At 41.3% G+C, this 26,040-nt stretch overlaps 1 protein-coding gene across 3 annotated transcripts in view; it reads left to right on the top strand.

Annotated features, from left to right (window-relative positions):
• The window catches only part of FGF14 (fibroblast growth factor 14), a 293,565-nt gene that overhangs the window by 62,541 nt on the left and 204,984 nt on the right, over positions 1 to 26,040 (top strand). The window contains exon 1 of one of the 3 annotated variants that reach the window (XM_083611071.1): positions 3,232 to 3,337. The exons of the other annotated variants lie outside the window; for them this stretch is intronic. Within the exon in view, the coding sequence (XP_083467197.1) occupies positions 3,329 to 3,337 (9 nt within the window). The 5' untranslated portion in view covers positions 3,232 to 3,328. Of the gene's footprint in view, positions 1 to 3,231; positions 3,338 to 26,040 lie in introns of those variants that run through there. 3 annotated transcript variants of the gene reach the window in all.

Here is a 26,040-nt window from a genome sequence, read left to right as displayed (position 1 = left end):
AAACAATGCAGCTACATAGGAACATGAACCATTCCCAGAATAAAATTTAAACGAGCCTCTTACATAGGTACATTCAGTATGTTTACAAACTCAGTGAAAGGTGTGACCTTGCAGTATCACATGATGTTCTTGCTCTCCTTTTGAAAAGTTATCTACCCATATTCTACAAATAAAAAACACCATTATTTTGATACTATACTATATTCCACTGTAAGGTTTATATGTTTCTTTGATTGTCCTTGAATCTTGGCCATGATCTCCTGCTACACCTTTTGAGGACCATTGCCTTAATCTTTTTCTCCCAGTGGCAAGTTGGATGTCCTTAGGAAGCCCACAATGAGGGCTTAAAGGCTTGGGTTGACTTGCCCAAAGGCACTGAATACATTTGAAAGCTGAATAAAGAGCCATACCCAAGGGAAAAGGCAAACAATTATCCACCATGCTTTATTGGTTCAGTTGTTAGAAGATATTTTTCATGCTGTCAAGGTGACATTCTCAAATCATTACATTGCCAGGTAAAGCAATATTGCACTAATAGAAGATTATTCTTGTGGTCTTTAAACTTTTCTAAGACTAAATTCTTTCTTTCTTTGTTTGTTTCTTTCCTTCCTTCCTTCCTTCCTTCTTTCGTTACATTATCCATCTGAAATATTGCTGTTCAATATCAAAGCAAGCCTTAATTTCAACGTCTGCTGAACAATGTTGCCATCTTGATTAGCACATCATATATTTGGTTTTAGGACTTTACAAGCAAATAGGGTGCCCATACTAATGAACTAAGTATTAGGGAGTACTGAATGTGTTATGAAATGGGGAGGTGCTGTTGTAATGGATAGTTAGTGAGGTTTTTGAAAGGCGCCTCTTGCTTTTAGGTAGTCCTTTGGGTTTACTGACTAATGCTTCTTAAAAAGGTCCAGCTGACATGTGGCAACTCCCACAATATTTCTTTGCCCCTTGGGAAACAGGCTAAGTGCTGATAACTTATCAGCAATATTTTTTTTAAAATGTGACGTTGCAATAACTTCTCATTCCATCTAAAAAAAAGATCTCTCTGGCAAAGAAATAGGCGCTACTTGCCTCCTCAATGTCAGTAAGATTTATGATATAAAATAAGAACTGCCAGCTTGGTGTGTGTGTGTGTGTGTGTGTTACAGTTGCTGGGAAAGGCTCCATTATTAGATAGAAATATTATTTTTTAACCAAAACCCACCCCAAACCCCTATCCTAAAGAAGTCCAGTTCTTCAATTTCAAGATGTGGGGAAATTAAGTTTGCCAAGCTCTTTCTGGCTTGAATAAATAATTATAGAGAAGTTAGTAAGTGTTGGTAATATTCTTTAGGGCCAAATTTCATTTCATTTATTTTTAGTCAACTTATAGACCACTTACAATCTTCTCTATCTATATACCTTATACTATCTATCTATCTATAAATAAATGAATGAATATAGGCACCCACACTTGTGCATCACTGCGTATACATGCATCACTGGGAAATAAACAATTACATCTGTTCAAACCTGGATATGCTGGGAGAGAGGTGGAAAGTCCTAGTGGCTCGTGAGCCACACACATCCCCCTCCCTCGAGCCCAAAGAGGATATCAGTCTGGAAATAGAAGGTTTGAAGAGCTTGAAAAAGGAACTTATGGGCTCTAAAATGGCACCTGAGAGCTCTCTCTGCTGCTGCGCTACCTTGCTCAACAGCTGTATTGCAGTGGGCTCAATTGCACTGTTCCCTGCCCTTTCTGGTGATCTGGAGGCAAAGGTACAGAATAAAGGGGGGGTGCGAAGTACTGTATGTTTGATGCCCTTTTGCCCTAGTTCTCCATTCTGACGAGCCTCCCCACTTGCACAAATTTTGCTTATGCACACTGGGGCCCTGAACGTAACCCCCACATAAGTGGAGAGTCACCTGTATATAAAATCTTGAAGCACTTTGCAATAAGGAATCAAAAGATTCTAAAAGAGAGGGAAATTCTCTAAAACATACAACAAAAACTACACATATGCAGATGCTATAAATAACCAGCAGATAAAATAATCAAAAATTAAAATAAAATAACATACTCTGAACATAGAATACTAAAAAATATTTAAAAATTGGCAGCCTTTTGCTGTGACTTGTAGGTGACCAATAGAAACTGAACCAGAAAATCCATCCACTTATGTCTTTGGTTACTGTTACAGGTTAGTAGGGAAACAGGGATCCTCTAGATACCTGGGCGCCAGATCTTTCCCTCCAGATTTTTGGATGCTGGGGCTTAATCAGAGCTGATGGGCTGAGCTTGCTTAGAGGGGCAGGTGGAGAGATGATGATCCATCTACAAGACAAAAGACCCTACAGGTAACCAAGGGGGAGGTTGCCAGGGCAATGTTGGTGTGGTGTCACACATAAAAATTGTCACTTTTCAAAACTAGGGTGGGGGGAGAAGGGGAGGAGTTGCTTGGCAAAAGGTTTTCTGGGAAGGAGAAGCAGGAAATTGGTTAAACTCCATGCGGTGGCTGGAGGTCAGAACCATCGTGGCAGGTTGGGACAGAAGTACAGAGAAGCTCACAATGCTTTGGAAATCCAGTTCTGCATTACTCAAACCCCTCTTGAGTTGCAAATGCTGTAAATTCTGGTCTCCCTCCATCGAAAACCTCTGGTGTAAATATGTGTAAAATTAACCATATTTCTTAAAACATGGCCCTGGGTAAGCACCTGGAACCCCCTGCAATCTTGCTGTAGATATCATTAGGGCTTTGAGGGTCTTGTGATGTGCCATGCTGTCCAGCTCCAATTATGTTTATTGGGATGGAAATCACATTGAGGTTAATAGGACTTACTTTCATGTGTGTTTGGGTAGGCTTGCTGTTTTAATTGATTTTGTATGTTGACAAGGAAACCTTGATAGCTACTTCTTCTTATGAATGTAAATCTTCAGGCATTCACAAGATTATTTACGTACTGTGGAATAATATCAGCTACAATAAAAATAAGGGGAAACAGTATTTCTCCTCTGCCCCCTTTCTTTTTGTCAGAGGATAGCATGGTGACCCGAGTTCAAATTCCGTGCTCAAGGGGGCAAGCTCTCACTTTGTGTCTACGCTGCTAAATAAATTATCTTAGCAATTTATGTAGAGGTTACATTTCCAAGGGACCTTCTGGAAATGTACAGTTTTTATTTTTTTAAATGGGGCAGCGAAACTGGCCAAATCATAAAGGATTATATTTATTCAATTCTTTTGCCTGCAAAGAGCAGGCGAGAGAGTAGAACAAATATAACAAAGATATCCTGCTGCATTCTCTCCCCGACGTTGGTGTGTTTCTCTCTTGACCTACTTGCTGCATGAGAAAGGTTTGTAAATATTTAAATACTTCTCTTAAGTATTTCTCCTGCATGAATTATGTGTCTGAAACTAAAGCAGAACTGCAGCTGCCAATTAGAATGCGGTGGAGCTGTAGTTGCTGATGTGTCGATGTAATGATTTCTCCCCGCACCCCCCCCCCCCGCCCCCAGCTACAGCCATGCAGCTCTAGTTCTGAATATCAGAATCAACACTGCGGCTCTGTGGTTATTGCCAGATTTGGTTCAGTGAATTTTTGAACGTTGCTAAATGCAAATTTTGCTCTCTTCTTCATTTACTAATGGCTTATTAACTTCCTGTTTTTACCATCTAAGAAAACATCAAAATGTCCACACAGGCAACTGCCATTCAGGTTCAGAACTGACTTCTGGATAGGTCAGCAAATTACTACGGGTCAGAAGTCATAATTCCTTCATTCCTTCAATCACTTATAGTCCACCTTTCAACCTGATAGGCCCACCAGGCATCGTACAACAATAAAACTGTAAAACATGTACAAACGGGTCTTTTTCAGCTGGAACTCACCAGAACTCAGTTCCGGCACTCTCAGGTGGGTGCCATTGCCATTCTAAGAGAACAAGGAAGGCGCTCATCGTGCGTTCTGGCACCTCCTTTTCTAGAAAAATATCACTATGTACAATTCTTATACGTTAAAACTGTGTACCATATGTTATTCAATACTGTTAAGTTGTGGGTGAACATATCTGACGACACAGCGATTCTTCAAACAGGTCTTGTTTATTCACAGGCCAGAACAGAACTGAACTCAACGGTTCAGCCAGCCTGCTTATATAGTGCTCCACTACGACGCAACAGTAACCACTTTCTGTAACTATCCAATCACTGAACGTCACTTTCAATTCCTTATTTGCATATGCGGACCTGAGTGAAAACTATCTACAGTATCCCCCTGCTGGCCCAGGGTGAGAACTTCAGTACATAACAAATACAGTGGTACCTCTGGTTACGAACTTAATTCATTCTGAAGGTCCATTCTTAACTTGAAACCTTTCTTAACCTGAGGTACCACTTTAGCTAATGGGGCCTCCTGCTGCCGCCATGCCGCCGCCGTGCGATTTCTGTTCTCATCCTGAGGTAAAATTCTTAACCTGAGGTACTACTTCCAGGTTAGCAGAGTCTGTAACCTGAAGTGTTTGTAACCTGAGGTATTTGTAACCTGAGGTACCACTGTACTACTTAATATATTAGGACCTCTTAAGGGTATGACAGTGTTGGCTCCTTTGTTTCTAATGGGTTTTACATAAACCGAAGGGAGAAGAAAATGTTGACCTCGTACCTGGATTGTTTTGCACCCTGAAGTTTAAGCTTTATGATGCCAGTTTAATAACAACAAATATGACACCTTCTGAGTGTTCAAAGTGCTTTGTATAGTTACCTTATTATTAACCCCATACTGCGGAGAGGAAAGAGTGAGGTTGGGAGATGGCAGTTTGCCTTAGGCAACTTGCCGAGTGAATACCTGAGATAAGATTTGAACCACACATATGCCAATTCATATGTACAGAAGATTGGTCTCATGTAGTCGCGGAAGCACTGTTAGGAATCTTTCTGACTAGTTTGTATCTGCTGGAAATGCAGTATCTGTAAAAAAATAAAAATAAAATAAACCATAGGGAGACAAATAAAGTTTATGCAGTACTTGTGCAGTACTTATTTTCTGATCAGTTCTAAATTGAGAGCAAGTATCGTGCAATAGAGTGGGACGCGGGTGGCGCTGTGGGTTAAACCACAGAGCCTAGGACTTGCAGATCAGAAGGTCGGTGGTTTGAATCCCCGTGATGGGGTGAGCTCCCGTTGCTCGGTCCCTGCTCCTGCCAACCTAGCAGTTCGAAAGCACGTCAAAGTGCAAGTAGATAAATAGGTACCGCTCCGGTGGGAAGGTAAACAGCGTTTCCGTGCACTGCTCTGGTTCGCCAGAAGCAGCTTAGTCATGCTGGCCACATGACCCGGAAGCTGTACGCTGGCTCCCTCGGCCAGTAAAGCAAGATGAGCACCGCAACCCCAGAGTCGGCCACGACTGGACCTAATGGTCAGGGGTCCCTTTACCTTTACCTTTATGGTGCAATAGAGCATTGAACTAGAACCTGGGAAACCAAGGTTCAAATTCCCACTCAGCCATGAAGCTTACTGGATGAAGAAAACAGGAGGAAAAAAGTTTAAAACAGAAACCATCAACATTATAGTAAATAATTATTTGTCCTTTGAAACTGCCACCATGGCTGACATTATCTGCAAGGAGAAGAAACAATGCAATTATAATTTTGTAATGTCACAGTGGAATGACTGAACAAGCAAATGTCCCTCTTTCAAGCTGCTCTGTATTCTGTAAAGAAGTAAATCCCTGCCCTGTCCTTGGATTTGAGTTGTACATACGTACCTATAGTTTACAGGGATGGTGATTTCATAAAACTGTAGGTTTTTTTACAGAACAATCTTGACCCCAGATTTGCAGGCTGAAGGGGGTTAGGATGAGAACATTGTCCGGGAGGGACAGGAAAAAATGACCCCCCTTTCTGTAATCTTTTCACTTCATCCACCAGTCCTTCACATCTCTATACTTTCAAGATCTAAGGTTGCTTCAGAATACGGAGTGTGTGTGTATTTGTGTGGACATTGGTTATCATGCTGACTGGATAATGGCTTTTTCAAGAGAAACATATTTGGGCAGATCTTAAACTGCATGATTATCTGCAACTGTCCAATTAAAGCCTTTTTCCTCCTTAGAAGGCTGATTAATCTCACTGACCTCAGCCATCTCTTTCTAATTAGGAAGCTAGAAGACGGCTAAAGCTACTGTAAAAGTTTCATGTGATCCTGTTGAATTGACAGCATGGCTTCCCAATAAGAATGGCTAATAATGGAATTTGTAACAGTGTTTACAATAAAGCTGTTCTCCTTAGGAAAACCACAGAAGGAAAGTATGCTTGATTCATCTAAATAAAACGCTTTGAAAGGTTTTATTGGTTGCAAAAGGATGGAAAAAGAATGGGATGGAATTCTTTGTTTTTGGATAGCTTTCTATTGCTAAATGTAGAAAAGTGTGTCATGCATGGAAACGTGTGATTATGGCTAGAGATAGGGGTGACAAGTTATATTTGGGCCGAATCAGGCCACAACTTTATTGACAAGAGATGTAAGAGGAAATCACGGCTTTGCTAAAGCTACCACCCCCACCCCACCCCCATGAACAGCAGGAGGGGGGGGCGGGATGCGCATTCCTAAGGGCAGTTATTATTGGCATATAATTGATCACATTAATCTCCACTCTTACAGTCCGTGCATATTTATTTTATTGGGGATTTCAGCCACCCCCCTCTCCTTTCAGCTTCAATATTCTCCCTTTCATTTTTTATTTGTGTATTTCTTTACCATGATTTCATTCCTTTTATTTGGTGGCAGTCTGTACTGCAATCCATAATTTTCTTGCTTTCCTCCAGCAGCTAAAAGGGGTCTTAGCAGTGCAAGATCATTGCTGTGAAAGGGAAAAAAAATCCCCAAGAATTGCTGTCAATTGCACGCTGTCTCAGAACTGCATTTTATCAGAACGAGGCCAATTCTATTGGGCTTATAGCTTCCTAAAGGCCAGTTAAAAACCACTGGTAAAACTGGATAGTTTTAATTTCCTCCCTACCCATCCCACCTCAGATACACATGCCACCATTGAGTAATTGGGGAGATGATGTGCATATCTCTAAGGTTGTGTCCACCCCGTTCCCTTTTGCCCCCTTTATTTTTTCATTCTGTCTTGTCTGCCATTTGTACCCCCTTATTGCTGCGCTGCTTTTTTTGTAGAATGCAAATGCAGAGGCCAATGTGGGAATAATAAGGGCAAGAAGCATGGTAAGGAACAAATGACCAGTAGGCTTAATTTATATCAAGCAGAGTTACTTGGTTAGGCTGCAAGTAGTTGGCTAAGATACCTGCTCAGAAGTAGAGGTACTAAGAGGGAGTCATGCCGTAGTGCTATAATGCTTTATGCAAGGTTGGGTTGTGCTGAGACAGCTTGTTCCACAGTGGATTCAGTGCTCCCAGCAACAGCAAAAATATTTAAGTACCGTATTTTTCGCTCTATAAGACACACCAGACCATAAGATGCACCTAGTTTTTGGAGAAGAAAAACAAGAAGAAAAAATATTCTGAATCCCAGAAGCCAGAACAGCAAGAGGGATTGCTGCGCAGCAAAAGCAGCGATCCCTCTTGCTGTTCTGGCTTCTGGGATAGCTGCGCAGCCTGCACTCACTATATAAGATGCACACACATTTCCCCTTACTTTTTAGGAGGGAAAAAGTGAGTCTTATAGAGCAAAAAATATGGTAGTTCCCATGTGGCCTTGTTGCTGTCACAGGCACTTACACTGAAGAAAGCCCTTGTCTAAGCCCTTGTTAAGTGGTGGACTCGTAATGTGGTGAACTGGGTTCGATTCTCCGCTGCTCCACATGCAGCTGCTGGGTCACCTTGGGCTAGTCACACTTCTCTGAAGTCTCTCAGCCTCACTCACCTCAGAGTGTTTGTTGTGGGGGAGGAAGGGAAAGGAGATTGTGAGCCGCTTTGAGACTCATTAAGGGGAGTGAAAGGCAGGATATCAAATCCAAACTCTTCTTCTGCTGCTGTGGAAAGGTAAACATTGTTGTCTCTGACATCATCTGCCATATGCATGTGGCCCATAGAAGATGGCTCAGATATAGCCATCTGGCTGAAAAATTCTCTTCATCCCTGACCTAGGGCCAAGTGCGGACAACTATCTTGGGATATAGCCTAGGAAAAACGCTATCAGTGGTGTCAGTTTTACAAAGTCCTCACGGGTCTTTCCTTCTATTGCTTCTGGAATTCCCTTTCTGTTGTGTTGTCCTCCTTTAAGCTCTCTATACCGCCTCAGCTTCTCCTATTGTTTATGTGGCCCTACTTTGCCTTGAGTAGAGCAAGTTGTGCGTAAAGGCAGAGGTAGAAAGCTTCTGAAGTTAAAAGGTCAATAAGAGATCCTCATTTGCTGCGCATAATTGAGATCCGAGTTAATATTTGTAAAGGCCAGCTCACCCCACCTCTTATTCTGTTGTGCCAGATATCCCCTGTGATCGTTTGGGAAACATGGCCCTGGGTTGGGGGGGGGGGGCATTTGGATTTGGCATGATGGATCGCAGGATTCTTTAGAGATGCTGTCTGAGTGTCAATGAAAGTATTGTGGGCTTTTTCATAGGCAAGACCTTCCTTCAGTGAAGGCATGATGTGAAAGCATTTGCCAGGTTCATGCATCTGATGTAGAAGGGTATTGATGATGCTAGCTCATGCCACAATATAAGGTGTCACAGGATTCTGTTTTTGCTGCTGCTGACTCACATGGGTACTCTTGGTTTCTGAATATATGGGTACTGAGCACTGCTTCTCTTTCTCTCTCTCTCTCTCTCTCTCTCTCTCTCTCTCTCTCTCTCTGTGTGTGTGTGTGTGTGCGTGTGTGTGTGTGTGTGTGTGTGAGAGAGAGAGAGAGAGAGAGAGAGAGAGAGATTTAAAAAAGGGCATATGGGACACAGCTAGGAATATAACCAGAGGTCCTTTTGGCACAAAAATATCAATGTGCTAGAATTAGGTCATGCTCCTCATCCTATTTCCTGTGTACAGTTATCTGACCCTGGCACAAACTCTGGTCCCCCTAAAGGGAGACGATCTGGTAAGGCATCTGCTGTATCCCTAAAGCCTTAAAATGAAAGGCTTCTTAGTTTATAGAAGAAATCTGTCTTCCAGCAGTCTTGAATGATCCACATTTTTCACTTTAGGCAGGTTACAGTTTCTGCTACATCTACAGTAATTGCAAAGAGGACGATGCTTTTTTATTTTATTTTAAAGACACATATCTTTCAGTGATTTTCTTCTTAAGCAATATGTGAAAACAGGACATTTTGTAGACAAGCTACTGCAAAAGAGGACTCTCAGTTGTGTAGACGAAGCAATTTCGGCAGGAAAAGCTTCCATGCAGGAATGACAAAGTGGCATTTTCCAAAATTCCCTTTCTACAACAGTTTAAGAACCTTTGTGTCTGGTTACTGTTCTGAGATGACACTGAAGGACTGTAGCTCAGTGGTGGAGCACACACTTTGCTTGCCAAATGTTCAAGGTTCAACCCTTGGCATCTCCAGGTAGGGAAAGACCTCTGTCTCAGATCCTGGAGGTCCACTGTCAGTTACAGGGTAAGTTGGACCTATGGCCTGACATGTTCCAAAGAAGAACGGGTAGCTTCTGATTTTGCCATGAATCAGGCTGCATACACAGGCATCCATTTAAAGTGCACGGCTTCCCCCAAGGAACCCTGGCAGCTCTAGTTTACCCCTCATAGGGCTACAATTCCCAGCTCACTTTAAAGCTACAGTTCCCAAGATTCTTGTGGAGAAGTCATGTCAATTAAGGGTGCTTTGAATGTATGGTCTAAGTTATATTTGGTCACTCCACATCTGGCCTTAGCACAAATCATACCACTCGACAGTTGTCCTTTGGCAGTTTTGCTCAGAACAGCTGCCTTACATCTCTTTATAGCCAACGGGATTTTAAAAGATGCCCAGTTGGCTCTATTAAATTTAGCCCGCCTTATTAAACATTTCACCCCTTCCCTTAATTTTGCTGACTGCAGGACTTCTTCCTGTGCTTCTATTTATATGTGTAATTAGTAGGTGTGTGTGTTTTAAACCCACAAAAAGTGTGCTTCACTTGTCAGCTATTCACTAATACAGTAATAGATTACACCTGTTACAAATAATGGTAGAGTAACATTTGTCTGGCTGATAAGAAGCTTAAACCTTGAAATATTTCCTTAAGGTTCCTTTTTAATGGTAGGCTGTTTGTAAAGGGATCATGGGGCAAGTGTTTTAAGTAGTGCAACGTGCTCCATGAGTTTGGTGCAGTGCAGCAGGCTTGTATAATATTAGTGCTTTCTTCAAGCAAGCTTTGGATCTTAGCACTACTTGGAGAGATGGAAAACATCCAGGATTTTGCTGTGATGTGAAAAACTGCACCGACTACTGAGTTTCTGGAACGTATTTGTTCTTGAAAAGTCCACTGTTTCTTTCACCGGGAAGCAGTTTTAACTAGCTGCTTACAAAATTATAACTAAGATATGTTGCATTGAGAATAGGACTGTCTCCATATTAGAAGCGAGTACTGCAGGAAGCCTTTAGTCACAGGATTATTAAGGAAAAGCAGACATATTGACTCTCAATGTATTTACTTATAGATGTGTGCTGCATACTTTTTCTATGTTGACCAACCAGTGATGCCTTGCACATGTAAACCAGACATAAAGTTTATTCACCACTGATGCTATTTTCTAACCAACTCATGACAAAACATACCATGTCATCCTGTAACCCTGGAAAGCCACTGCCAGTCAATATAATTCAGAGCTGGGTGAACCAGTGTTCTGGCTTCGTAGAAGGCTTCTTTCTTTCCATGTTGCTATGTTGGAACAGTTTTCCAGAAGACCTTTATCCTATACCTGCTTTGCCTCCAAACATTTTTCTGTTTACACATGATGCAACCAATCTAATTTGCAAGGACCCTTCACCCTGAATCAATTTCTTCCTTTGCCAATTTTAGTCTTATTTTAAGAACCAGACCATTTCTTTTCCTCACAGAACTGAAAGGCATAAAAAATGATAAGCAATATCTTTTACAGTCTTCGCCCGTGTATTGGCAAGATATTGCATTGTGCTCTTCCTTTCCCTGAGCAATGTGACATTAAGCGGGGCCATTGATGGGTAAATTTATTTTGAAGAAGAAAGCACAGGAGATTTACAGCGCCTTGTAATATTCTTACTGCTTTAGAAAAAGCACAGCGGGATATGTGCATATCTGCCAGGTAAAAATGAAAAGCATTTGTAACTTTCTCGATGAGTTTTCAGAAACTAATGAAGACAATGGGGTTGTATCCAGATTAAGCTCCTAGAAGCTGTCAGCAGGCAACAGCAGCCACACACCCTGGGCAAGGGCGGAAGAGGGGGGTGCAGTGGGGGCGAACCACCCCGGATGTCTTCACTGAGGGGGTGACATTAGGCACGCCGCCCGTCCATGACTCCCAAGCCTACCCCGAGCTGTTTGGGGAAGGAGGGGAGCTGTGCTGCTTTGCTGGCGGCACTCGCCCCTTCCCCCTTCATTTTGACAGCTTGTGGGAGGATTGGGAGTAGCAGGTGGGGGGGTGCTGAATGTCCGCCATTAGCAGCTCACTCTGCCCCTGGCTGCAGGGCACGCGTGCCACTCTGTGCACCCGATCAGCTATTCCACGCCTGGGAGGGCACCCTCTGTGTCCCTCCCCCCTCAAAAGCATGCCTGGCTTTGACTGTGGCTAAATGAGATGAGGGTAGATGATGGGTCTCAAACCCTCAGTGAGTTAGGGACTTCCTGCGTTCCTATGTTATTTGATGTTTAAAGGTAAAGGGTAAAGGGATCCCTGACCATTAGGTCAAGTCGTGACCGACTTTGGGGTTGCGGTGCTCATCTCGCTTTATTGGCCAAGGGAACCAGCATACAGCTTCCGGGTCATGTGGCCAGCATGACTAAGCCGCTTCTGGCAAACTAGAGCAGTGCATGGAAATGCTATTTACCTTCCCGCTGGAGCGGTACCTATTTATCTACTTGGACTTTGACGTGCTTTTGAACTGCTAGGTTGGCAGGAGCTGGGACGGAGCAACAGGAGCTCACCCCATCATGGGGATTCGAACCGCTGACCTTCTGATCAGCAAGCCCTAGGCTCTGTGGTTTAGACCACAGCGCCACCTGCGTTTGATGTTTAGAGGCCAACTAATTATGAATGGCTGCATCATTACTTGGTATGGTGATATAAAAGGCCCCTGAAATCCCAACTTAAACAAGGGTGTGTCTGGAAAGGCAACACTAGTCCTGTTTGTTTCAAGTGTCATTTGCTATTGTTATTTGGTGGTACGTTGTTATTTGGTGGTATGTTTATCTTGCTATTCAACATAAAAATTACAAAATCTCATACTAAGAATAAACACTTCAATCCAGCACAAGGGAAATATAAACTCGTATTGCTCTTCTATAAATGATTCTGCATGTTAATTTTTTTTTTAAATGCTGCTAAGCAGAAAGGAAAAAAATTAAGATTGCAGTAGGAGGAGTGGCTGTGGTGAAGGAGGATCGGCTGCAGAATTGACTGTGGATCAGGGCAGAACATGCACATTCCACTACTGTACACAAGGATCTCTGGGCACAGCTGCAGTTTAAGGATTCAGTGTTAAACTTCATGCATGAAACCAGATTGAAGTGGACCTAGATACCAGCAGATATTTTCAGTGGCAGAATATGAAGCAAAATGTAGAACGTCAGAATAAAATACAACATAGACAGAGTGAGAGGAATTTCTAAGTGTCCTGTTATTGATCTCATTCATCTCTGCTGCCCGATACAAAATAGATGAACTAAGCCTTAAAAAGATTCCTGATTCAATCATTGTTAAATGAGTACTACTGTGTTTAACTGGTTTTGCTGCATTGCATGGATTTACTGCGCAATAATGAATAGAAGGTGACCAGATTTGAAGGAAATCTCGTTTTCTTTCATCGGATTCAATTCACTCCTATGCTGTGTTATATATTCCCCATAAAATGGCCGAATCAAGACCTTTCAAGGTTCCCTGTTTTTCAGGGACAGTGCTGGATTTACAGAAGCCGTCTGGGTTTCTGATTTGATCCTGGAATATCTTGCTTTTCCTTAGGACACCCCTATTTTCATCAGAGAAATGTTGGAGGGTATGGTAGGATGTCCCTATTTTTATTGGAGAAATGTTGGTGGTATGTCAATCTTGCCCCCATTTTATACATTGATTTACTCTTGCATGATTAAATAGTTTAGTCAGTTCTTAAGAGCAATCCTTTACATGTCTAGTCAGAAGTAAGGTCCATTGACTTCAATGTGTTTTACTCCCAGATGAGTACAGGACTGCAGCCCAAATGTACCAACGCTTGAATTTTCCACGAAATCTTCCTGCCCTCGCTATTATTATTATTATTTATGTTTAAGCTCACCCTGTAATAATATAAAATTGTATAATTTTAATAACAGCATGAATTACTGCACAAACAGCTCTTCGGGGAATTATACACCAGACTTTAATTACAGACACTTTCCAGTTCAGATGCTTGAAAATGGAGAGTAACAGAGAAAATTCCAACTATTCTCTTGCTCCAAGCAATTCCTCTATTTAATAATTAAAGTATTAACAGCATAATGTGACAAGTGCATATGCATGTAAATGCAACATTAGACACTGGCTTAACCTTGATTGTATAAATCAGTCTGGATTGGTGTGTTTGGTAAGGAAAGCACGTACAAGGGATCATACAAGTGAATTGATCAAAATAATTCTATCATTAAATAATATGATGGTGCATAGTTGTCTATCTGTCTACTATTAGTTAGCTCGATCTGGAAAAGCTCCAAAGGTTCCCTTTATCTCACATTCTGTCTGAACATACTAGCACCAATGTATCTTAATTTAGGACTGTCATATGCCCAGATTTTCTTGGACATTACCGGGATTTCAAAGGCAGTAACTGACATTTGGGGGGGGGGGCTTCCAAAAGGTGGTGCTTTGTCCTGGATCTTAGGCAAGTCAATCAAAAAATTGCTTTTTTGAAATATGGCAAGCCTACTTAATTCCCTTCTGCTCTGTCATAATATGTCATGGGAGAACAATGTAGCATTGCAATCATTTTTGTATTTTAATCTGGTCAATGTATGTGTAAATTGGTCTTGCACATCTCAATCCCACAGTTCCTTGACTGTTCAAAGTCCTCTGGCGCCTGCATGTAACCTCACTGTACCTCAGAACACCCCATTAGCATCAGTGTACTGTAAGAGGCAGCTCCATTTACACAAAGGTTCATATTTAACTTAACAGGGAAGCCTTATACCCATCAGAGTCTCATGCACTGGAGCCAGTAAGTTCATCCTAAGTGATATTTAAGGAACACTTATTAAACACTTCATTGAAAGCCACTGTATTATGGTGGCTCAAGTGTTGGATTTAGACAGTCATTCTACATCCAGGTGAGCTCTGGTAGCTGCTGCGCCTCAAAATCACCATGTATATGGTCTGTATGTGTGTGAGTATAAAATGAGGGAGCCCCGGGACAAACTCTGATAAATAGCAGTGTCCCTGAGGGAGGGAATACTTCACGGGACTGAGGATTTTAACAGAGATACTAAACTCATCTATCTGCTCATTAATGATAATAGGAAATATACTTCTCTTGAAAAAAAAATATTTCAGTTTGCTTGTAACTCTTCCTGAATGTTGGCTTCACGGCGATTTCTCTGCCACAGGCATCACAGATCAATTTCTGAATCCAAATAAGTTTTATTTAACCCTCTCTCCCATCCTAGAGGCGTGAACAGGAAGCCTGAGGCAATTGCGCTTCCTGCCTCCCGGCTGTGTCTCTGCCACATCCAAACCCACCCTAAGATGACATTTTGACGAAGAGATGCATTTCTGTTTATAGGTTGTTTTCTTTACTTTCTATTACTGTGTCAATGGATTAATTATTTCTTTATGCAATTTTCATCTAAAGAGGCTTGCTGCTAATTTTCTTCCTGTAGCAGCACTGTTTAATTAGGCAATCACCCGTGTGTCTACATGCTGGTAGGAAAAAAAGCGACAGAAATTACACAATGTGTTCATTTAAAACTCTGCAAAAGATACTCTTTAACTAACAAATTAAACGAGGAGGAGGAGGGAGGGGGCTTGAGAAAACTACAGATGAAAATTTCAGAGGCCAGAAGTAATAGGGAAATATCTAGTTAACACACACATTATTAAAATTGTGTTTTCTGGAAGGCCATTGTTTAATTTCACACACCACCCTTCCTCACTGTTTCCACTCATTGAATAGGCATACCGGCGTGTTCTTTTTTATATAATCCATGGTTGGTATTGTCTTCCTTCCACATTGATAACTTGTAGTGCTTTTTGTGTAAATGCATCTTGCTCTGTTCTCTCCACACCAGTGAGTGTGGCATAGCCATGGGGGCAGACGTTTAAGCACACCCTTTTAAAAATAATTCTTCTTTTTTTTTAATCCACTAAAGCACTTTTATATTAAAGTGCTACAGCATATTTAACTTCAGTAATTTTTTTAAAAAATGTATTTTATTGGTTTTCAACAGTTGCATCATAAACATAACATTAAAACCAAAACCAAGCAAGGAGTACAGATTATTGGATTGCCAGTTGCACAGAATGAAATTAAGGTACATACTTAATAGTTTCACCGGCTTAATTAGTCCTCTCCATAAAGATACATCCGACACTGGGGGTTGTAATAGCTGTGCTGACTTACTAATGTGATCAATAAACAAAGACCACGTGACTTTAAAAATGGTCCCTCTTTGCCTGTCCATCTATAAGTCTGCTGTGCTGGGTAAAGCAATAAACAGATTGCTGGGAAATAAATACAGAGCTAAAATGGTACTGGCTATAAAGGCAGTTCTTTTTTTCTTTTTAAAGTGATACTCTGCAAATAGTTTAGCATCTTAAAAATAAACAAAAACCAAAGGTGAAAAGGCACTTTTGAACAAATTTTAGAACTTTTTTTTTTAATTGAGCACACTGATATAATGGCATTATCCAAAAAGATAATGGTCAGAGCACTCAATCTCCTAGCTAGTGACAATTGGCAGAGGTAGCTGTCCACCTGCAGAGAGCAGCTCTATTGACACAGAAGCCACTTCTGCTGCAGAGGCCGCTGCAATGCCTATGGAAATCTACCACTGACATTCTTTCTGCTAGCAATAGCTAGTCTAAGGCCCTGAAATAGGGCACTCGGAAGCCAGAGAGGGATGGAACAGAGGTAGCCTTGGATCCATGGGCTCCAAAGCCCCTCCAGGGAGACTCCAGCGTCAGGTCCCCTATGGCAGCCTGGAGGTGGTGTAAATAAGCATGAGACTCTAAATTTCAGAGCTGTGGGTTCCAGCCCCACGTTGGGCAAAAGATTCCTGCATTTCAGGGGGTTGGACATTTGTGGAATCATAACTCTACAATTCTCTATGATTCCAAGTAGCTGACCCCTATTGCTTGGGAGGGGGAACTTGGAAAAATAAGAACCCCCCAAGGGGGGGTTCCCATGAGCGGGGTGGCGGCACTGCTTACCTGACCTGCCACCACTGTTATTGTAATGTACCAAGAGGGGTGAGGCAATGAAGTCAGCACAATGCAAACACACCAGCTGGAGTGCTGGCTTGGCTCCTCCAGCGCATTTGTACCATGTCAACCTGCCTCTTCCCCTCCTGGTATGCTGTAGTGGTGTGTCACTCTGTCATGCCAGTAGTCCCTGCAGGGAAGGCATCACCCCCTTCAATACCTAGGCCTTAGAAGTGGCAAGAGACCGTCCTATCCTACTTAACATTGTGCTCGGTGCTGAAGTGTGTGTTGACAGTCTTACCAACCTGATGCATTGCTGCACACATCCAAGTCGCACCTATTAAAGCCGTCAACATTAGTGCTAAGGTGATCTAATTTGGTGCAGATTCCACTTGTGGCCTATTCTTTAATAATAATTATAAAAATGGATTTTTACTTATTTATTCTTTGCAATCTGAGATAAGACAGGCTGAGCACCAGAAATGAATCCAAGAGGACAACCTGGAGCTAATCCTGAGCATTTTAGCCAGTGGTAGCACCCACCACCACTGCAAAACCCTGAAACGTTCGAATCCGGTCTTATTGACGTGAGCAGCAAAATAGCTATTGATTGCAAGGACTCTGTATGGCATTTTCAGCACTCCAGTGAGCATGCCACTGGAATAAACCCTGTTTGGACCTTAGTTCCAACTTGCTTCCGCATCTGACCGCCCTGAGCAACTTTATTTAATAATTACTGTGCAATTATTCCCAAAGTGACAGCTTGCAGGATATAGGTAAGGCAATTGTTTCACTCTGTTCCTATACTGCACAAGGGAATGAACTGCTGACTGGTCTGAACAATAATGAACTCCCACAAGAACTAGAGTGGGAAAGAATATTAGAAAATGCATGTGGCAGGAAAGGAGTTCAAAGCAGAGGGGTGTGGGAGGCACCAGAGAACAAGACAGAATGTGACCAGAGTCATACCATGTATTCTGATATGGTGGGTGCTCTCTTAATCAGTGATGTCTTATTGGGGGGGGGGGGGGAGGGAATCATTTCATTGCAAAGGTTTCATAAAGCCAACATGTTGCCATATCCTGCAACCTGTCAGATTCCATTCAAGAGGTGATGCCGTCGAAACCTATTGTTTCTTTATGTGCTGTCCTCGTACAATATGCTTTAAAGCTTAAGCTAATTCTTATAAGGAGCTCTTACTGTAGTTCTGTATGGTGTGGTGGGTACTCTTGGTTTTTTCACAGTGGCCAAGCAGGTGCCTCTGCTGGGAAACCTGCAAGCAAGATCTGGGTGCAAGGGCAGCCCTTTCTCCTTCCATGGCTTATAGAATGGAATTATAGAGTTGGAAGGGACCATGGGCATCATCTAGTCCACCCTCTGCAATGCAGGAATCTTTGGCTCAAGATGGGGCTTGAACTCGGAATCCTGAGATTAAGAGACTCAGTTTTTGTTTTGTTTTTTTAAAAAATGAAAGCGTGGTTTAGAAATATTTAAATCATAAATAAATCTGAAGTTTGGGCAAAGGTCGAAAGGCAGGGACTCTACAACCCTGGCATAGCTTTGGCAGGCAGGGACCTCAGCTGATTTTGGTTGTCATGAAAATTAATGCTGATTATTACAGTACTTTTATGGACAGGGAGTTCTTGTGGGATTCTCTGCCTCAAGTGCCAATAACTCGACCAGCTTTGTGTACTATGCAGCTTGACTTAGGTTAAAGAGGTTGTTATTTGCTGTTGTGACTCAGGTGGCCAAATGTTTTCGGGTGTCCCTGAAGGTGAAGAATGAGAGAAGCCCATCTTTCAAAGAACAGATGTGAGTAAATGCAGATATACCTAGTAGACTTTTTTGCAATTGCGTACGGTGCTGGTGCCAGGTTTTAATAGAAAAGTTGTTGGAGGAAGAATTTGAGATAGACTAGGCAATGGATGGCTTAGAAATCTAGTCTGGCTCTCAAGGACATCCCATGCGGCTGCTATCAAAATCCCTGATCCCCACCTCTTATTTACCTTAGTAACTTTACTAAAAAAAACTTTTTGTGTAATAAGGGAAGGGTTTGAAAGCTTCTGGTGCCTATAGGGTGGCCACTTATTCATTGCAAGAAGAGGATACAGTTTTGCATATGCTAATTTGTATGTATAGATGCACATTTGAAAAATAGTTATTGCAATTTAATTACTCATCTTCTCATCCTCCACAATTGGGGGTGGGGGGGAGGCTAACTAAGGTATGGGGTGTGGCTCAGATGATCAAGCTGACAAGCATCATAAGGGTTAGAGAAAGTCATCAGCAAGACAATAAATGCATAGAAAAGTGGTGTCTGTTCATTTCCTACTGCAACCAAAGACTGAAGGAGATATATTTTGTTGTTGTTTAGTCGTTTAGTCGTGTCCGACTCTTCGTGAACCCATGGACCAAAGCACGCCAGATATATAGATATATAGACAAGCATATTTGAGGTATAGTTATTTATGCAATTTCATTAGTTTTCAGTTGTTGTGTTGTTGTTGTTTAAAAAATACAACTTAAACGGAATGATTTGGATATTTTATATAGGATAAGGATGAAAGTTTTTTCACAGAACTTTTTTTTAAAAAAGGAAAAGAAAATAATTACGATATTCATGTAAGAATGCAGTGCATCTCACCTATAGTGGGAAAGATTGGGACCAGTCTGCTCTCAGATGGTGACTGTCGATGGGCAACTTCAGGGTCCCTTCTCTTACACATTATGGTTCTTTTTCTGTAAACTGGACTTTGGCTGGTATCCATGACCAGGGCCTCCTGTGAAATTTGGTTCTGGAGTTCTAGAGCTGGAGTTGAACTAGTGAACTTGAAATTTAAGTAGCTCAATTTGGAGTCACTAACCCAGCATGGATTCAGAGAGATTAAGAGACACATATCCTCACTGTCAGCTCCTCTTCTGCCTGGTCATCTGCTGGGTCATTGTCTACAGCTGGATCTTGCCCTTCATCCTGAGGAGACCCTGCCAGTAGAACCTCCTGGCAGACAAATGGATGTTTTTACACTGACTTTCTGCCAACTTCCTTCTTGATGGTTGGGGGGAAAGTTGGGAGAATCAGGGATCAAGGCTCTGGAAAGTTTACTGGGCAGCCCAGGTGAGACATGCAGGTGAGATGGGAGACTTCAAGCTATTTTGGGACTATGGTGGATTCACACGCCTACATTGGGGTTCTCTGTGGGATCCTAAGCTTCTTCCTCAGAACTGCTCTTCCAGGGGTTTGGGTCCAGCAGAATCTTGACAATGAAGCACCTCTTCAAATAGAAGGCACTTTCAAACAAAAGACTGAATTCTTGACCGCCCTTCCAGCAGAGGATTATCCTCTTTAAGGTAGGACACATGGCCATTATTAGTGGCCTTTTACATTTTGAATTAAATAGAATAAGAGGCCACTTGCCTCTCATGTTCTTGGAGAAATAATTGAGCAGAGGACAGAACTAACTTTATTGGCTCCTTAGCTCAACTCAGAATATGACCCCCCCATTAAAAATTAGCGAGGTACTAGGGATTTAAAACCATTGTGTTCTTCTTTGGGAGAGACGTACTAAAAATTGCAGAATTGGGTCAAATAGTCATCTTGCCTATTTTGCACTTAAGAATTTGGTTTTTTTATATTCTCATGTTTGTCTAAAAATGTAACAGTTCTGACAGCTTTCTCCTCTTGTTTTTGCTCAGTTTGGGTATCATATCACATGGCATGTTGAATCAAGGGCTGTGAGTATCAAGCTGTTAATAACATCTGATGCAGAAAAAACCCAACCCATTTAATACTTCAAAGCACGCAAGTGGGCACTTCAAAGCAGAAACAGAAGCTTTTTAGCTATTGTTCCATCTTCCTCAAACATTACACTGTTTCTCCCTGGACAACTCCAGCTGGTGAAACAAAAGGAGCATGTATTGGAAAATGGTGGTGGTTTCCTGCTCCCAGGGATGGGGGCAGGTTGGCCAAACACTGCTGTTCATTTCATATGTGTGTGGCAGAGATAAAACGAATTACTGCATTGCAGCTAATAATGTGTAAAGGTTATCCTTTCAGTCCTGGTTCTTTTGGGTATCCTTTTTGTTTTTAAAGAAAGGCAGTGAATTTTGTTTATACACAGTGTAGTGTGTGTCTCTTCCCAGGGGAGAGCACTGCAAAAGCAAATGGTAGTAACCAGAGAATGCTGCATAGCTTCCATGCCTTGGCACATTTATTATTATTATTATTATTATTATTATTATTATTATTATTATTATGAAGCCCTGTTACTGGTTAAATGATCACAAATAGCATAGCAAGTTCCCTTATTCTGTAGATAATGTAGAGCGGTAGAACTGAGGACACCTTTTAAGAGATTATCTGCACGGAGATGTGTTAGACCAAACTATACTGCATTATTCTAAAAACTTGAATGCAACCGATATGTTATTCACCCCACACTTCCTTCAGAGTACTGGTGAATACAGTGGTACCTCTGGTTGTGAACGGGATCCATTCCGGAGGCCCGTTCGCAACATGAAAAGAACGCAACCCGCAGCAGTGCGTCTGCGCACGCGTAGGTTGCCACTTGCCGCTTCTGCGCATGCGCATGACTTCATTTTGCGTGTCTGCGCATGTGTGAGCAGCGAAACCCGGAAGTAACCCTTTCCGGTACTTCCAGGTCACTGTGGGACATAATCTGAAAGAACGTAACATGAAGCGGACATAACATGAGATATGACTGTATTTTCTGGCACTATATAGTCTTAAAAGGCTTCATCTGTGGTTGTAGAAACCTTCCTAGATATTTAGCTATGTTAGGAATCTACCTGTTTAAGAGATTGGGGTTCTAAATTTGGCATTTAACAGGTGAACTACTAAGCGAGCAGTTCAAGGTGCAAGCTTTGGGCATTGCTGGCTAAAGATGTGCTGCTTTCTGAAGATGCCAAATTATGCCTCCATCCAACTCAACATTTTAAAGACCTGCTGCAACAATTTCTGCCTTCCTATACCTCTCATTTGTGGTGCCTCCTGAACAGGGCTATTTCACCTCCAACAATTCAATGTTCAGAAACCAATTGGTATGGAAGTTGAAACTTATCTCAACACTGGCAGTGAGTTTGCATCCTGCATTGCACTTGAGGGCAGCAGGTTAGTTCAGGGGTACATGACAAGCCTATGGCGCCATGATTCAAGAAGGATATTGACAAGTTGGAACATGTGCAGAGGACGGTGTCCAAAATGATTAAAGGTCTGGAAACCAAATCTGAAAACTCCGGTTGAGGGAATTGGGTATGTTTAGCCTGGAAAATAGGACACTGAGAAAAGACATGATAGCCATCTTCAAATATCTCAAGGGCTGTCACATGGAAGATGGAACAAGGTTGTTTTCTCCTGCTCTGGAGAATAGGACTCAAACCAATGGATTCAAGTTATAAGAAACTAGATTTTGACTAAACATCAGGAAGACCATTCTGACAGTAAGAGATGTTCAACCGTGGAATGGATTCACTCAGAAGGTGGTGGGTTCTCCTTCACTGGAACAGAGGTTGGATGGCCATCTGTCATGGATGCTTTAGTTGTTATTCCTGCATTGCAGGGGGTTGGACTAGATGACCCTTGGGGTACCTTTCAGCTCCACAGTTCTGTAATTCTGTGAAATAAGTACTTTCTATTATATTGAACCTACTGACATTAAGTAGCCTGAAGCTTGAGTATTATGAACCAAGGAAGAAGAAAATATTTGCTCCACAAAATACGTAGATATTTAGCATCATTCAGAATCTTTTGTCTCTGGATATGTTTCTAGGCAATTCTTCTGCAAATGCAATAGCTAACCAGAAATAGAAACTAGGAAATCAGCACTTGAAAGTGTAGGCTGGACAGTGTGGGCAGATGTTTTATTATGATTGTTTTATTGGAATTTTAATTATGGGTGTTTATATTTTAATGGGATTGTTTTATTGTGCATTTTATATTTTAATCCTTGTGTAATTGGTGTTTTTTTGGCATTAAGCTGTATATAAATCATCAACACCAACAGCAGTTGCTCTGAATTTTATAAAAAGCAAGAGAGTGACCACCTGGGGGAGCAAATTGTATCCTGAGTGATAGAGCAGGCTCAGTTACCCTAAACTAAACCTTGTATCTAAAGCACCTTTATCCATCTTTCCCGTGCAGTCTTTTTTAAGCCTCATGCAAACATACAGTCTCCCTGTGCACTACAAACAGTTAAAATAGCAACTTCTGAAATTAAATTTCGCACCAACTCTGTATTAAGATCACATAATGTCAGCTTTTGCAGCAGATCTATTAGGTGCACAATCAACTATGCCAAGCCTTGGTACGATTTTTCATTATGCAAAGTCATGTTTCTTGCGTGTTGTTTGGAATAAGCTCTCTGCCGGCATCAGGCAGCATAGCTTGTCCTTTTGTGATTAACTGTTGCATTGCCTTGACTGTTTTTTCTTTAGCTCAGCTTCGTCATCCTGTACAAAATGAATTTCAGGTTTGGATAGAAGACTGAGCTTAATTTTGCTCTGGCTTTATGAAAGAATTGTTTGTTTTCTCACTAGCTTGCAGTTCACTTGAGAGTGTGTATATTTTGGTCCAAAGCAGGGTTTCAATAAGAAATAGAAATACTGTACATTATTCATGCAAGTTGCAATTGACTTATCTTTTGAGAACACAATCCAAGGACAGAATTTTTATTCTCAAATTATTGAAAATATTTATAGACTGATTCAAGAATTATAAGTTGAAATGTTACAACTTTTCATTTATTGTTTATTGTTATTAATAACAATGATATCCAGTGTTATATTTCCCTGCAGGAGGAAACACATAAAACAGTTTAATAATGTACACAAGAGCCAGCATAAAATCATTTTTGAAAACAGTTAAAGTCAACATGCCATTTGAGCCCAGTTAAAAGCAACCCCTCCATACACAGCCTTTTCCTATATGTTTTAGGAGCCTACATTACTAAACTATGTAAGTTTCACACAGTTTGAAATACCATGCCTTTTTCCAATGAATCCTGGGGATTGTAGGTTGGTGAGGATGCTAAGAATTCTCTGTTACAGTTTCCTGACCCCTTCTTAGGATTCCCCAAGGAGAGGGACCGACTGCTAGACCATTTAAGTTTGACATATAGGTGCTCACAATGGCAGTAAATAAATGCTTAGAATGGGGTGTGACAAGTGGGATTAGATAGATAGACAGATATAGATAGATAAATAGATAGATCATCCATGTGAGATAATTAATAAAAGAATGTGCTGGATGCATATATCTAGAAACACAAACTTCAGTGAGAGAGAGAGAGCCTCAGCAGCAAGAGAGAATCACAAAAACAAGCAGCAGTGTAGTGTGGGGATTTAGGCTGTTAAACCTTAAAATAGTTTAAGTTGCCAACAGTTCTTCCCCTTTTCTACTCCTCTCACACTGAACAGAACACACTGTTAGTGTGAGTGTTTTACTTACAAATTTCAAAGGTCAGATTCATGTGTTATTCCATGCAGCAGCAAGAAGAACACAGGTCAAAAATTAATGGGGTTGCAAAATACAGAAAAATAATTCTGAGCATGCTTGAAGCAGTCAACCTTCCAACTTGTTCTCTCTCCCACTTGTTCTCTCTCTCTGCAGCTGGCCACACCCTCCATTCTTTGTTCCTTCCAGCCCAATTCCCAAAGGAAACTTATCCTTACGCCACCTCAGTCCAGTACAGACGCATTCTCCTCCACTGTATCTAGAGGCAAGGGACTAGCTAGGGGGCCACAGGGCAGGCATTAAAACCAGAATCAAGCAAGCTTTGCTACCAGGGACTTGGGAGAATTGGAATGGTTGGATTATTGCTCAGAACTCAGAAGGAGTTGTCCCAGTCAATTTACATGAGTTTGCTGCCCTGTTCTCTCTCATGGTAAGTCTGGCCCTGCTGGGGATGTAGTTGTGTACATATTGATTGTGGCCAGTGTTTCCTCAGTAGAAACATTTCACACATTTAGCTAGTCATCATCAAGTGTCTTGAGGAATCAAGGAATGAGAGAGACCTTGGAACTGCATGCAAGAACAGCCCTGCATATGTATTCCTCAGTCTCAAATTACTGTACTTGCTGACTGTTCTGTTATGAATGGCATTCCTGAGGTTACAAATGTTTGCATTCTTTGCATCATTTGCTGTCATATCCAGGATGTCACATGATTAATGAAACCCCATCAAACAGTGTATGTGTTTTTTGTTTTTAAACAACGAACAAACCCAACTTGTTTAAACCAATAGCTTCCCTGTAAGATAGAAGCAGGCAAAGTGATATTTTCAGAGAGATTTTTCCCACTAAAGACAGTGGTACCTCGGGTTACATATGCTTCAGGTTACAGACTCCGCTAACCCAGAAATAGTACCTCGGATTAAGAACTTTGCTTCAGGATGAGAACAGAAATCGTGCTCTGGCGGCGCGGCGGCAGCAGAAGGCCCCATTAGCTAAAGTGGTGCTTCAGGTTAAGAACAGTTTCAGGTTAAGAACGGACCTCCGGAACGAATTAAGTACTTAACCCGAGGTAGCACTGTATGCTTTTAATAAACATTGTTTGCATTTATCCTTTAACCCCTATACTCATTCTAAAAGATGATACATAAAACATTTCAAAAAAATTATTTTGAAACACCTCTGAGCTATTATTCATTTACAGACATAACCCTAATTAGAATGAAAGGATTTGTCAGGAATTTGAGCAATTTTCTACTTGGGCAATTTACCATTTAAATGCTTAGAATTTTGTTGAACAATCGTTAAAGGGCTGGGGGTTACTTCTACTAGGCTATATTGGCTAGGCATATGATCGAAGGGTAATATAAAAATATTGATGATGATAAGACACTATGTAATCCACTACTCTATTTAAATACCAGGATAAATTTTCAGGTAAGGACCAATTTGTAGCAGAGGTTGGATGACCATCTGCCATGGATGCTTTAGTTGAGATTCCTGCATTGCAAGGAGTTGGACTAGATTAGCCCCAGGGGTACTTTCAAACTCTACAATTATATCATTCTGTGAGTCAGCTTGTAGAACACTCTCAAGGTGTCATCAGGAAATAAATAGGCCATTGATTTACACAAGGAACTATTGATGTACTAATGAACTATTCTGATGACAGAAATGTTCAGCCAAAACAGCATTTTCTGAAGAATCTACAGCCCATGAAAAGTTACCACAGAATATGTCCTCTTCTTGTCCAGTGATGGTTGATGAGTCAATTTAAATGTTAATTTTTGACACAACAAGGTGGAGCCATGGGAGTAATCTGCCATTTTTTTGAACGAAATTTTACAAATATTTTCATTATAAACCTAGACAGTAGAAGACAGGTTATTGCAATTCTAATTATATTCAGTTACATTTTCATCTACCAAATGATGTTTGTATTTCTAATTGGATCAAATTATGGTTTGCATGTGCAAACAAACACAGGTGTGGCAAAGAATGTTAAAGTACGTAGAGAGTTCCAGTATTGAGATTTCATTCACTGTTATATTTCCTTTTCCTTGTCCTGCAGAA

Source organism: Podarcis filfolensis (genome assembly GCF_964270895.1).
Source record: "Podarcis filfolensis genome assembly, chromosome: 4".
Taxonomy (NCBI): Eukaryota; Metazoa; Chordata; class Lepidosauria; order Squamata; family Lacertidae; genus Podarcis; species Podarcis filfolensis.
This window is presented reverse-complemented; position numbering and strand designations above follow the sequence as displayed.